At 41.2% G+C, this 13,462-nt stretch overlaps 1 protein-coding gene and 1 non-coding gene across 3 annotated transcripts; both read right to left on the bottom strand.

Moving 5' to 3' along the window:
- Window positions 1-300: 300 nt before the first annotated feature.
- Window positions 301-12,602, bottom strand: LOC146618334 (solute carrier family 25 member 36-A-like). Of its 2 annotated transcripts, XM_085370445.1 has the most exons (7): window positions 12,177-12,602; window positions 9,515-9,679; window positions 8,050-8,127; window positions 5,558-5,658; window positions 2,110-2,176; window positions 592-881; window positions 301-499 (listed from the first exon to the last, which is right to left on the bottom strand). In XM_085370445.1, the coding sequence occupies exons 1-7, from the start codon at window positions 12,215-12,217 to the stop codon at window positions 306-308; spliced, it is 936 nt and encodes a 311-aa protein (XP_085226571.1). In that variant the 5' UTR covers window positions 12,218-12,602; the 3' UTR covers window positions 301-305. The 2 variants fall into 2 exon arrangements, with proteins under 2 accessions (XP_085226571.1, XP_085226570.1); XM_085370444.1 differs by lacking the exon at window positions 12,177-12,602 and having other exon boundaries at window positions 9,515-10,406.
- Window positions 12,603-13,005: 403 nt separating this feature from the next.
- trnak-uuu (transfer RNA lysine (anticodon UUU)) lies at window positions 13,006-13,078 on the bottom strand. The gene has a single exon. It is a non-coding gene; the product is annotated as a tRNA-Lys (tRNA).
- Window positions 13,079-13,462: the final 384 nt, after the last annotated feature.

Genomic DNA, 13,462 nt, shown 5'->3' with positions numbered 1-13,462 from the left:
TAAGGAAGAAAGTTTACGTCAGAATGGAGAAAAGGATGGAATAAAAGTGAAAATAGGGGATCTACTTCTTTGCCACTGCTAAACCTCGATGCCCAAACCAACGCAAAGATCTTTCTCACACTCCTTCTTCGTCTATACAACAAAACTCCAGACTTTTTTATGAACGACCGCTCGTGTTGTCTTGTGTCACCAAGACAGCAGTTGAGGTGCTGTCTCTGGAAGCAGGCTGTTAGCTGTGCTAGCTGGTGTGCAGGTGCTCTGGGTCTCCTTTCTCCAAATAGAGGAGGGAGGGGGGTGGGGAGGCTTTAACCGTTCAGGAGGTAGACTACCAGCTCGTAGGTGCACATCATGATGCCCGTGTTGGGTATCTGGCGTACCAGGTGGGTGGTGAGACCGCGGTACAGGGCGCGGAAGCCCTCCTCTTTGGGCACTGTCGTTAGCGTCTGGAAGAAAGAGCGGTACTTGTTGCCTTCTTCGCGTAGTCGCGTGCGAATCACTTCTGCAAATTTGAACAAGAGAGAGGGTGGGTAAGAGAACATAATGGGGGGTGATCAGACATCCAGATGAGAACAGCTAGTAACAGCCTCTCACCATGAGGGTAAGCAATAGATGTGGCACAAGTCTTGGAGGTGGCAGCAGCAAGCATCATCCCCACAAAGTCTGAAGCATCTTTTGTCAAATCCTCCTCCTCGTCCATATTCTGTGGTGCCTTGGCCTCCAGGAGGCGCCGTTTAATGTTTTCATAGATCACAAAGTGGATCACAGTCTCTGAGATGCCGGCGTAGGATGCCGACATCCCTCTGTAGAAGCCCCGAAAGCCGTCTGTCTGATACACCTGACGCACGCACTCGAAAGCGCTCATCCTTCGCTCGCCTCGATTCCTGAAAACACAAGAAAAATGGAGGGATTACAAGCTGTGTAGCATACTGCTTCCTCTCACTGTGGATTTGGAGAAAAAACTGCTCTTCTTCAGAGACTTTAAGGAGGGATGAAGAGATATTGTACAGAAGTTGCATTTACAGAGCACAGTATGTAAAATAATTAACAATTCCAGCAGCCACTCAGCCTCTTATTAGTTACACCTATGATATCAAGCTCAGAATCCTGGATGACTTTCAGAAAACCTGACCTCTGACCTTGATATTGAGGTCGAGATCACTGAGATTCAACCTCAGAGATCCTCAGTAGACACACCTGTGGTATCAATTTGAAAATGCTAGAGTGACTCGTTCTCAAGTCACAAACTTGGGTGTTCACGCCGCCCAGCCATCTGTCCAGCGAGGTGATGACAATGCCACATCAGCTTTTCATGGCTCAGGGGTAACCCCCCCCCCCCCCCCCCAAAAAAAATACAAACAGAACCCCCCCCAAACCCCTAAACGAAAGAAAACTGCACACAGTTACTAAGAATATAAAACATAAAACAGGGAGCTGAGCCACCTGACTTCCACACAAATGAAATTTAACCTTTGTCCGGGTAACATTACTCAACAAAACAAACAAAGCCACCCGTTTACAGAACAAAGCAAGGCTCCTGCAAAGATGGACTCCTCGATCACACTGCAGAAAATACAAAAGCACAGGATTTGTCTCCAGTTCACTGTTTAAATTTACACTGAAAACACATTCGAGTGTGTAAAGTGAAAACTGTTCTATGATCACCGAAGCGCATGCCAATTAACCTTTAGTCAGTTTGGCAACGTTTTGCATAGCAAGCCTCGTGGGAAGGGCACGAAAACACTTAAAGCTAAATGCAGAGCATTGAGTGTGATCTCTTTAAATTCAACCAATATCTAAACAGACAGCTCCTTGTTCTTAGTGTTTCAGAGTCAGATTTACAAGTACTTCTGAAACCTACTGTACATGTAAAATAAAGGAAAGTCAAAGCCTGAAGCTTTATGGTTATGAATGACAGACCACACCCAGCCAGGCGAGCTGCACAAGGTCCAAACAAAAGCAGCGCTCGTTCAGTAGAACTGGTTTAAACTATGAAGGAGGATTCAGAAATAAAGATAGCAACATGTTCTTCAATGACAGCGAATATCTGTGTGGTGACGCATATCAGAGCAACAGACAAAAAAGAAAAAGAAAGCTACATGAACTGTTCACCTTGCATCCAGCTGTAGACGCGTCTTTATGAGCCATACTGGATTGGTTGCGGTGATGGCTGTAAAACCTAAAGAGGGTAAAAAAAACACAACAAGGTTACTCTTCTACAAAATTAAGAAATATGATAAGCTAATTCTCAAGATGCTAACAGTAAAGTAAGAATAAACAGGTTCTTTTAGTAAAAAAAAATAAATTAAATTAAATTAAAAAAATATCAAAGCCACAAAAGCAGGTAGCCCCAAGTAGAGGGGAAACTGCATGTTATAAGATTTGTATGTCATGCTAACAGCTGTAAGAAAGAGAGAAAAACTCCATCTTATCCAATGAGCTAGGTGAGAGTTAGAGAAAGAAGAACCAGACATAAGAAGAAGCACAGATCTGTGGCGAGTACTCACGCAGACCCAAGTAACTCCTCACAGATGCAGCTAGAGACCCCTGGTGGTGCGGGGGTCTCATGCCCTTGCGAGAGGAGAGCTACGGTAGAGTAAAAGCCTAAAACAGACACAGGGCTTGTGTGTTTGCGAAAAGACCCGGCATGCAACCATTCAAGATCCCATTCCCACCATCACCCCGCAGGATTTAACATAATGCACAACGTCATGTGAAATCTCACTCACTCACACACACACACACAAAGACAGCAGAATGGATATGACGGGAGAGAACAGCTGTTCATTGATTGAAATAAACTTACATAAAAATAACAGTTTAATGCAAGAGTACTGCAAAACTACAATGCTGCATGGATACCTGCAGTTCTGAGGGATTAAGGGATAATAGGGACAGTTATGCTCATTTTCAGCTCTACTAGAAAAGCTCTGCATTATCTTTTTATTTTTACTGAGCCTTTCTGCAGCTCCTCAACCATCATATCCAAGTGTGTCAAGCAGAGAATCATCTGCTAACAATTTATTTCAAACCCTAAAACTGAAAACACTCTGCACTGTCTATTATACTTTACGCTCCTATATAGAGCCTCTTAATGTCATCTTTCACCTGCGATTCGGATTTTTACTAGGTTATGCAATCTATATTCCATACATCTTAATATTACTTAATATTTGTATTTAAATGTTAGTGGTAGGGAAGGGAAAAAAAGAATACAGCATAGTATCGCAATCTTTTGCATGGTGATATTATATCGATACATGGAGACCAGATATTGATATTTTATTAAATAAATTAAAATACTGTGGGAATAGTATAAACGAGGAATCATCGAATGCACAACCATCCTGAGGCTGAAAGACTAGCATCTACGCTTACTCTTCCTGCTATCAACAGCAGAAAACTGCTCTAGCCTCTGCTATGTGTGTCACGTAAAGATGAGATGACTGTTAACACCTCGTCACCTGTCACTTCAGCTCAGGCAGCTCTGTTGGTTGCTGCTGGAGGGAAATGTAGTGACGCTGACCTTGACTGGTTTGCTGAAAGGTCTAAGTCATGGTGTGCTACAAGTGGTGTTACTGTGAACTTTGGATTCACCCAGAAACTCAGTGAAGCAGTCTGACTGACCCATATCATACAGGTTTATTATTCCCAAAACAATCAGCCACTTGAGAGCAGATAACCCACCCCTGACATGCAAGGCATCAGAGAATTGTGGAGTGGTATTTAAATCTGACCTCATAACACATTTATTTTAATCAGCATTGCAAAGGGAGCCATACACACACACAGCAACTAGTAAAGAAACACAAGTGATGCCTGTAGGATTTTCCTACAACCCCTATTCCATAGAAGTTGGGACGCAGTAAAATCGAAATAAAACTGAATGCAATGCATTTGAAAATCTCAGAAATATGCACTGATTTCCATGACAGAATCATTCCTGTTTTTACTGAAGTTCTGTCTGTACATCCAGAATGTGCACAGGGATTTCTTTTAGAGCTCTTTTAGTGATTTTATATACTGTAGATGATGAGATATTTAATGTCTGATTAACAGTATGATGAAATTTATAGACACCGTTTCCTGGAAACTGGTGAAAGGCTGTCCCTCTAAAATGCTCTTCATCATCATGCTCCAATCATGTTACTGACCTGTTGCCAGGTAACCTATTTAGTTGCAAAATGTTCCTCCAAATGTTTCTTTTTAGTCCAATTGACTTTTATAGCCTTCTGCTGTCTTCACCCAACTTTCTGGGGCATGTTGCTGCCATCAAATTCAACATGAGCTAATATGTTTGATAAAAAGTAAAATGTCTAGATTTGAACATTTCATGACTTTTTTTTATGTTTTACTGGGAACAGTATTTGGGTTGATGAGATTTACAACTCATTGTATTCTGTTGTCATTTACATTGTACACACGTCACAACTTGTATGGAACTGGATTTTAATCAAATTTGATACAATATTAGTTTTACCACTTTAACTTTCATGTAACATGACTATTTGTGGAAGCTCACCAACACTGAAGAGTCAAGATCAATATGCTCACAACATTAGAAACAACTGCTATTTTAGTTTCTAAAAAGCAGGACACGATGATGCATGTCTGTCTGATGCCTTGGGGACTAGTTGCATAAAACACCTCTAGTTTTCTCCTTCTTCTTCTTTTGACATAGCCATTTACTGCAATGAAAAAGACTTTATAGATTTAAAACTCTATAGTTTTTAAGGAAACGATATGGATGTGCATTTCATATTTGCAGTCTGACCTTTATTGCACCACCAAATTAGTTTAAGAATGAAGAGATTATATTTGTGCTGGATAAAGAAAAAAAAAAAGCACAAAAAACAAAAGCTAATTTAAAAACAAAACAAAAAACAAACAAAAAACACACGTGCCAAAACCTGCAGTTCCCACATTGGCCACTTGAGGCTGGTTCCAAAAGTGAGTCATTCTTCACAGACTCCAGTGTTCAAATGTACAAATAAACTGACTTATGGTTCTGGAAATGTGACATCAACATGTGCAACATGTGCAACATGTGCCAATCAGTGCATGACACTGATTGGCCAGTCAATGGCGTAACTCGATGACTCATGAGAGCCACTCTCTTACAAAAATCAGAAACGCCATTTTTGAAATCCAGCAACGAGGGAAATGGCTACACAAAAACAACACGGTGGTCCCGGAGTCTGAAAAAGCCATACACTGAGCAGCAGGTATTGCATCACTATCCCCTGCTGTCATGTTGTTTGTTGGATAGAAATGACGCCGTGGACTTTCGGGCGCGTTGCTATAACGACCCTATGCATATTAAGTGGTACTCAATTATCATGAAAAAAATGACTGAAACCGAGTACAGTAAAGTTGAGTTGAGTAGAGTAGGTACTAGTAGTCTTTTGTACCACCACTGTGGGGATTCTTTAAGTTTAAGGCAAGGAAGTTAAAATCTTAAATCCATAGAAGAAGACTGTAAGAAAAAGACTTGAGAGTGTTTTATGCAACTAATTTAACTTTGACTTTAAAAAAGACTTTTTTGCAGACATGTAGTTACCTGCTATTCCAGCCGACACCATGTGCACCTGTGTGGAGTCAGGTTCCAACACGCCGTTCAGTTTCTCTTTGGCAGTGGAGTAAGCACCAAAATAGATTGCTCTATTAGTAGAAAAGGAGGACAAAAAAAGGGGGTCAGCATGTGTTAAACTGGAATGAGGCAAAACAAGTTATATATGCCATGTTTTTGTATTTCAGTGCACAACTAATTAGTCTGAGCCACTGCCTCCAGTAGCAATACAGCTCATCAATTACACTGCATTAACAAGTGTACAACTGCCCTCGTGTCTGGTTCAGTTTAATGGGGTTTAAAAATTCATTAGGTGTAAAGCCAAGAGCAGAACTAATATTCTCAGCAAATCAGCCTAGTTGGACAAATAAGGCTTTCAGCAAAAAAAGCATGCCTTCATTTATTTGCAGTAATTATCTTTAGTTGTTTTCACTAATTAAAATGGTCATAATGATCATGTTCACACTTGTGTCTAAATAGGAGCGCTGCTTTTGCTTTTATTCCAGTAATGGCACTACGCTGTGCGCCATCTGGTTCATTTGTACACCGGTTTGTCAAATGTGCTTAGTCAGACTTTTAATGATGTTTGGAGTTCATCCGTCACATTGTAGTGCGAATCTTTGCTTGCTTTTCATTAAATCTCCATCTGTACTCAGGAGTCCTCTTTTCCTTCCTTTCCTCTACCTAACCATTTGTTCATATAACACTAACAAAACACTTAGTGTATGCTTAGCACTGGCACCTGCTTCCGCAGCACTAGCTGCTGCCCACTGCCATTAGTCACCACTTTGCTTCTCTCATTACCAGTCAGAGCGGTTAATGAAATGAAACTATTATGGCAGTTGGTTAGAAGTTTTCCCCAGGCTTAGACTATGTGAACACGTCGCCATGAAGTCAGTGGTGCACAAACTGCTGAGAATGCCATGACAATGAATGGCTCCTTAATGAGTGTGGATCCCTGATTCTTCTTCGTCACCAAGTAACCTCAGCAAACGTTGTAGTAGTTACAGAGCACAACTGTTTTTCACAGGCTATGGAGCTGTAGACTTTTTACCAGATACTTAAATCAACATTTCTTTAAAGCACACAGTATTTTTAGTGCTCTTGATTCTTCAAGGTTGTCAAAAACTATATGAGCTTATGATATCAAACTATGTAACAATATAGACAAAAATATCTACAACAGCAGCAAGGAGTGCAGAAGATGATTAAATACGCCTGCACTCCTGTAGCTTACTGTGTGCACATGGATCAATCTACAATCAGAACATGGCTGTACAAATTTGACCTGCATAGAAATGATGCCAAGAAAGGCCTTTGGTGTCAAAAAGGAACAGAGGCCAATTACTTGGCCACAGTAACAATAAATTTTTTTGGAGTAGATCAATGACACCTGTTCAAAAGAATTACCTCACACCAACTAAAACAAGGTGGTGGAAATTTTCTTGTCTAACAGTCATTAATTCACCCACGAATACGGAATCTTAATAACCAGTAAACATTTGGACACATGTTCCAAAATTGGAAGCTGAACATAGCGGGATAATCATCATCTAGGAATGACTCAGAAAGATGAAATGGAGGATTATGGATGGTCAAAATAATAATGCAGGAAGACAGTGAGAAAAAAGATAAGAATAAAACCATCAGAGCAAACCATTTTATCTGTTCAGCTTGACTCCACAATGTTTTGAAACTGATAACAAATAATGATGATAGAATTAACTATAACTATTAAACTAGTACTTGACTAACAGTCTCTTTCTGCCCCTCATTTGCCGGCTGTGGTTCAGGTGGTAGAACTGGTCGTCTACCATCCCGAGTTGACCCAACTGCATCAGAGTGTGAGTGTTTGTGATGTTAGCTAAAAGTGCTTGGATATAGATAAAAGCACGGTTTGATGTTCCAGGATCAATATGGCAACTGACCAGTCATACTGTTGGGATGTCATAGCTTTGCAATGAACAAGAAATGGCTCTATAATATAATAAATATATTATATGCCAATATATAACCATATTATATAAATATATGCCAATATAATAAATTATATTATCAAGTTAAGTTTGCTGTTAGCTAACTTCTAATGCAAACTGAATGCTCAGACAACGTGATTTAGTTGTAATACTGATCCTGGTCCTATGTTAGGGGCAGGGATAGCTCAGTAGGTAAAGTGGTCGCCCCATGATCGGAAGGTCGGCGGTTCGAATCCACTTAACGGCTACCCTGAGGTACCCCTGAGCAAGGTACCGTCCCTACACACTGCTCCCCGGGCGCCTGCTTAGTGGGCTGCCCACTGCTTCACTGAGTGAATGGGTCAAATGCAGAGAAAAACAAGTAATTTCCCCATGGGGATCAATAAAGTATCCATTATTATTATTATGTTATGATGACGCATTAACAAAACCAACACGGGTATATCAGGTCGTGCTTTTGTACGTAATGCTAACAGTAAGAAAAACACAACGTATCACATAACTTACCTGGAAGGTGCCACACCCACCAAATTTGGCCCCAAGCCTCTGAAGAGAGATCGAGGTCCCTCTTTCTGCAATATCAATCTGAACACACACACACACACACACACACACAGAAATATGTGGATTAGAAGCAACGTATTGCACAAAACTCCAAGGTTATCTGACAGAAAGTCTTTTCCTAAAGATGATGCCAGTCAGACAATCCCAGAGTGCCAGCCCTATTTATAGTCATTACAGTTTTGTTATGCCCCCCTCACCACATCACCAACCCAGACCCTCTGTGTGGAACCTTAACCTAGTTTCAAAGCCCTAAAACAAGCAGGCAATCTAAGAATAGCAAAAACTGTCACTCCAACACTTGGATTGTCGTGTGTAATGAACACCGCAAGGTCTAGGGGGACACACAATAAAACACAATGTCTCAGTTTGTTCCCAAGGATTAGGAGCACTCCACCACTTTAAAGAGTGGCAGCACCCAATGTGCTATGCTGCAGGTTGTTTTCACCCAAATCAACATGAGATTTACAAGTAGTAATAATTAAACTAGAGCCAGAAATTGTGATATGATTTTGCTCATTTCTCAGTCTTTGGCAACAGCTTCCAAAAGCTGAAGAGTTTCAGTCTCCAGTCATGAATCAGGTCTAAATACTGGTGTGCAGTTTCAGCTTTAGTTAGCAGGGGTAGCCAGGTGTTTTCACACAGGCCTGCTGACTGCACCCCTTCATCTACAGCCTGCAACATGTCAACAATGTCTGTACTCAGCGGCAGCTGGAGAACATATAAAACATGAATAAGTTAGGAATACACTACATCCTGCAGAGCAAAGCTGCAGCTGGCAACTCCCATATGACTAAACTGGAAAGGTGGCACTCTGCCATCGAACACACTTTTTTCAGAGTAGCATTCGCTCCTCTTCTAAAGTTGCCATGCTGCTTTTGGGTTGCCACAATGGGTTTGGTTTTTACATCGGATGCTAATGAAACCCTACATTTGGGATTTGTGTCTCATTCTGGGACTGAACCAGGGATCATTAACGTGTTAGTCCAATGTGTAAACCACTACACCCTCTGCCTAAATCTGTATGGTATTGCTGTGACTGTCATAACAGATACTGTGACTGATGATTAGTTTCACAAATAAAATCACAGATAAATAAATGGTAACAGTTGGATTTGCTGTGAAATGTCCTCTTTGACTAAAGCAACTAGTGTGTTCTCCTGTGTGTGCCTCTCCCAAAGGCTGCTATTGAGGAGTTGTATTTCAGGGAGAGAGTGGTTTTGCCAGGGGGGCACTGGCCAGATTAAACCACCTCTCGGGGAGAGTACAGACAACTGAATACACATGTGAACAGCTCCACTCATTTTAGCTCAAATAACTGTAAGCTGCTAATTCAAAGCAATGCTAACATTATGTACAATGTCAAAATATGCTCTGTGTGTATGTGTGTGACATGTTAAAAGATACCCACTTGAGACAGTGCAGGGGGCCTGGTGGAGACACACGGGCCACACTGGCCCCATTGACAGTGCTGAGCTGAACCTCAGACACATAGAGGGTGATGGAGGATGACTGGAGACGGGTCTTCACTACTTCCAGTGGACAAGTCAATATGGCTCCTACGGTGCCCCCACATCTGGTGCAAAAACAGAGAAGGCTGATGTGAGCCAGCAAAGCACAACAGATAAAATCGTCACAAACAGTTCCTGTATTCTTTACCAAAAGATCCGCAAAGCGTTGCCTAAACGAATCACCCGGTGTGGTGAGTGGAATTCTAAAGATCCCAGGCATGTAGACAAGAAAAAGCACAGTGTTGGGATAGAAAGCCAGCCAGGAATGCTTTGTGTTTCTTGGGAAGTAACAGCATGCTCCCATTTAGCACCACACCATATTAAAATTCCTAGATATGTGGATTTTAATAAACTAGGAAACAAATAAAAATACTTCTGTTTTTAGCAGGCTTCAAAGTCAGGTGCAGCCAGCCCCACTTTGTATTCATCATGTCATACATCAGGACAAAGATGTATCATTAGTTTCTCTGAAGCATAAGTAATCGTATATGTTTGGAATACTATAAATTCTTCCTAATCAGCTGCCTCTCCAGCGAGCTTTTCAGTTATACCCCTTGTTCTCCTCTGCAGAATCAATTACATTGCTGTAGTGCCATGTGAACCAGTTCTCCCCTAGCTGCCAGTTCTGATTGGAATGACTCGCAAGCTTATTGGATCTCAAGATCACAGTAGGATCAGCACTGAAGACTGACCTGGTTAGCCTGCCAGAAAGGAAGCTGAGAAGGGAAACTGCCAAGAGTAGCCAGTTTGCAGCAACTAAACATTTAGAATTACAACAAGGGGATTTTGTCAGGCAGATTCAAATATAAAAATAAATCTCTATACTTTCTGATATTAATGGCCACTTGAGTGGCCATTAATATCAGAAAGCTAAGTGCAGAAAACATTGGAACCTTGGTTTAGCTCATCATGGTTAGAAGAGGATTCTTAGAACAGTGTAAATGTAGTAATAAAGCTTGGTTATTTCAACCAATGGCAGCTAATTATGTTTCACAGAAACTAAAGGCTACCTCATTTTATGTGTACAAAGCTAACGCTGCAGTCTTAGATCATGGGGATGTACAAGTTAAATGTATCACTTTTAGTATAATTGTAATGAAACTGAATGTGAAAAGAAAACTAATATATCATTGATGCTCTAAATGATCTTAATGCCTACACCATGTTCATTGCAATATTCGGGGCTCCCATGCATTGCTAATTTTGAATTTTTAAGACAGACTTTTTTTAAGCATGAGGTACAATAGATATGGTGGCTAACATATCTTGTAAACATACTGTTATTATTTATTTTTTTACAGTTTTTACAAATATTCAAACAGCAGGTACAACGTACAGTCAGGTACGAAAAGTAAAACAAACTGCATCGACAAAGCACAAGAATATTATCTACATGAACTCGATAAATAAACCGAGCCTAACAGGACTGTATTGGTCAGGTCCTGTTAGGTTTAGTTTAGGCTAGGCAATAGCAAAAGAATTGTAAACAGCAGTTATCTACACTTAAAGTTAATTTTCAACTGATACCAAAACAGAGAGTGTGTGTGTCTGTGTGTTAGAGAGAGAGAGACACACACACACAGATAAACAGGGAAAGCAAGTCCCCAAAACACAGTTTTTAGCAGAGGTGAAGTAATCAAGAGTCAGATAATTACTGTATATAAAGGGAAAGCAGGACATCAGAGACATCATACGACTACAGCTTAATATGCAAAAACTGACTCCTTTAACAAGATAACACCCACTCAACATGTTCAGGCCTACAAAAGCAGAACTCTTATCAGTGCTTTTCTTAAATATGGTTTAGTATGCCAGTGTAATAAACTGCTGCATGTTGTTAAAGAGAAGCAAAGAGCTCATTTAAGCTGATAAATGATCCCTTTGCCCATTTCTAGTGCTGAAACACTAGTATTGTGTTTCACTGTGTACCAGGTCAGTCAGACGGAAGATGAACGTTTCTGCAAAATTCACGGATCTGCAAAAATACAGGATTGCTGATTCACACCCTTTCGTAACAGTCCCAGGCTGTGATTCAATCATAGTTGAACGTGCTATATACCGAATATGCTTTGGAAAACGAGTTTGATACAAGCCTATAGTTAAGATACGCTGACATAGTTGAGATGTCACTATTTCGAGTGACCTTTACTGGGAGTCTGCCCACATTTGTTTTGCTGCACACAAGGCGCACAGACGTTTAAAGACGCCGGCTTTCTAAAGCCAAAATTTTCCTGGTCGTAGCTATAAATAATATATGATAATACACAACTCTGACGAAGACTTCCGAGTGTTCGTAAAAAGCCATTTCATTCATACATTGAAATGTCATTGAGAAAACTGCGAGTGCGCATACGTGAGGACAAGATTAGCTGACATCTGACAGTGATGCAAAAAGTTATCTCTGGGTTACCTTTACGCAACTACCCAAAGCCAAAATACACAAAACATCAATACGGATATCGCATAATGGACAGCTACAGCGTCTATAGCGATTGCAATTAACTTACAGTGTGTGGCTAGCTAGCCCCGCTCTGACGACAGGAAGACGAGGAATATACTCACCCTCCAGCAAACAGATGAACTAAGGTATCTCTTTGACTCATTGTGGATCATATTCGGGAAGCGTCCACGGGGCACCACACAGGGGGCAACGGGAACGTAAGTGAAGAGACGGGGGAATGTCGACCCCGTCGTAGCAAGCAAATGTTACTCAGCAGGTCTGTGTTGTGGTGGAGGTCAGCTGCGTGCTAAAAGCGAGGGTATGTAACAGCTAACTTAGCTAGCTCGCGCTAGCTGCCACGGCTAGCGGGAGTGCGTTGGTAATGGCAGACGTCAGAGCGACAGGACAGCGTCTTCTCCTTTCTGAACTGCTTCACCGTAAAAGTGTGCGTGTCTTTAATGTTGTCGGGTAATTCCAGTCTTGTGGTAATAAGATCAACTATGGACTACACTCGACCTCCCTCCCGCTGACGTGCTATTGCCTCACTGAGGAGCTCTGCGGGTCACGTCGCAATGTTTATCGTCGAATGGGAAGCCGCAAAACAGAGGAGCCGATTGGCTGAGGGATCCCGCGAGCCCGCCCTGTCACTATTCTTTCACGTGATGTCGTTTGAGGGCAGAGATCGTCACTGGACTCAGAGAAACGAGCTGGGCTGATGTAACGTAGAAGAGACACGAAACGAGGCTGATCTAAAGCTTTTATTTGTATTCGTTCAGGTTACAGTAGGACACCAGGATATAGCACTCATATAAACGAATACAATGGCTGAATACAAGCCACAGCATTTAGTTGGAGAACTACATAATCACGACTCCTAAAATTTATATCATGTAGTTCCAGTTTGGGTTTTGTTTATGCTCAGTGTTTAGTCTCGATATTTAAAACTTCCGCCGCCCGAACAGGGACTTGAACCCTGGACCCTCAGATTAAAAGTCTGATGCTCTACCGACTGAGCTATCCGGGCTCTGGTCATGGTGGCTTCAACGTATTTAATTCTCCATCAAATCTGTAGTTCAACTTCTAAAAGCGAAGCTCCCTAAAAATGCAATAACACCTAGAGTAGTTTTGTAGTTACAAGGATTTATTATTTTCCTGCCTCCCATTTTTTTAACGCAACCATCTATGCAGTCATTTTGTTAGTGTTGTGATCACAGACTGTATATAAAATATGTTAAGTAACCACAATAACCTCAGCAATTGCTTTTTAATGCTGTGTTCCAGATACCTCAGAAGCAGTGTTGGGTGTAACGCGTTACTAAGTAACGCATTACTGTAATTAAATTACTTTTCCACTGAAAAAGTAGAGTAACTGATTACTGTTCATTTTTAGGTATTTTAATTACAGTTA

The sequence above is a fragment of the Diplotaxodon limnothrissa genome, linkage group LG14, assembly GCF_057381915.1.
Source record: "Diplotaxodon limnothrissa isolate DT_005_m linkage group LG14, D_limnothrissa_male_GT1.1, whole genome shotgun sequence".
Taxonomy (NCBI): domain Eukaryota; kingdom Metazoa; phylum Chordata; class Actinopteri; order Cichliformes; family Cichlidae; genus Diplotaxodon; species Diplotaxodon limnothrissa.
This window is presented reverse-complemented; position numbering and strand designations above follow the sequence as displayed.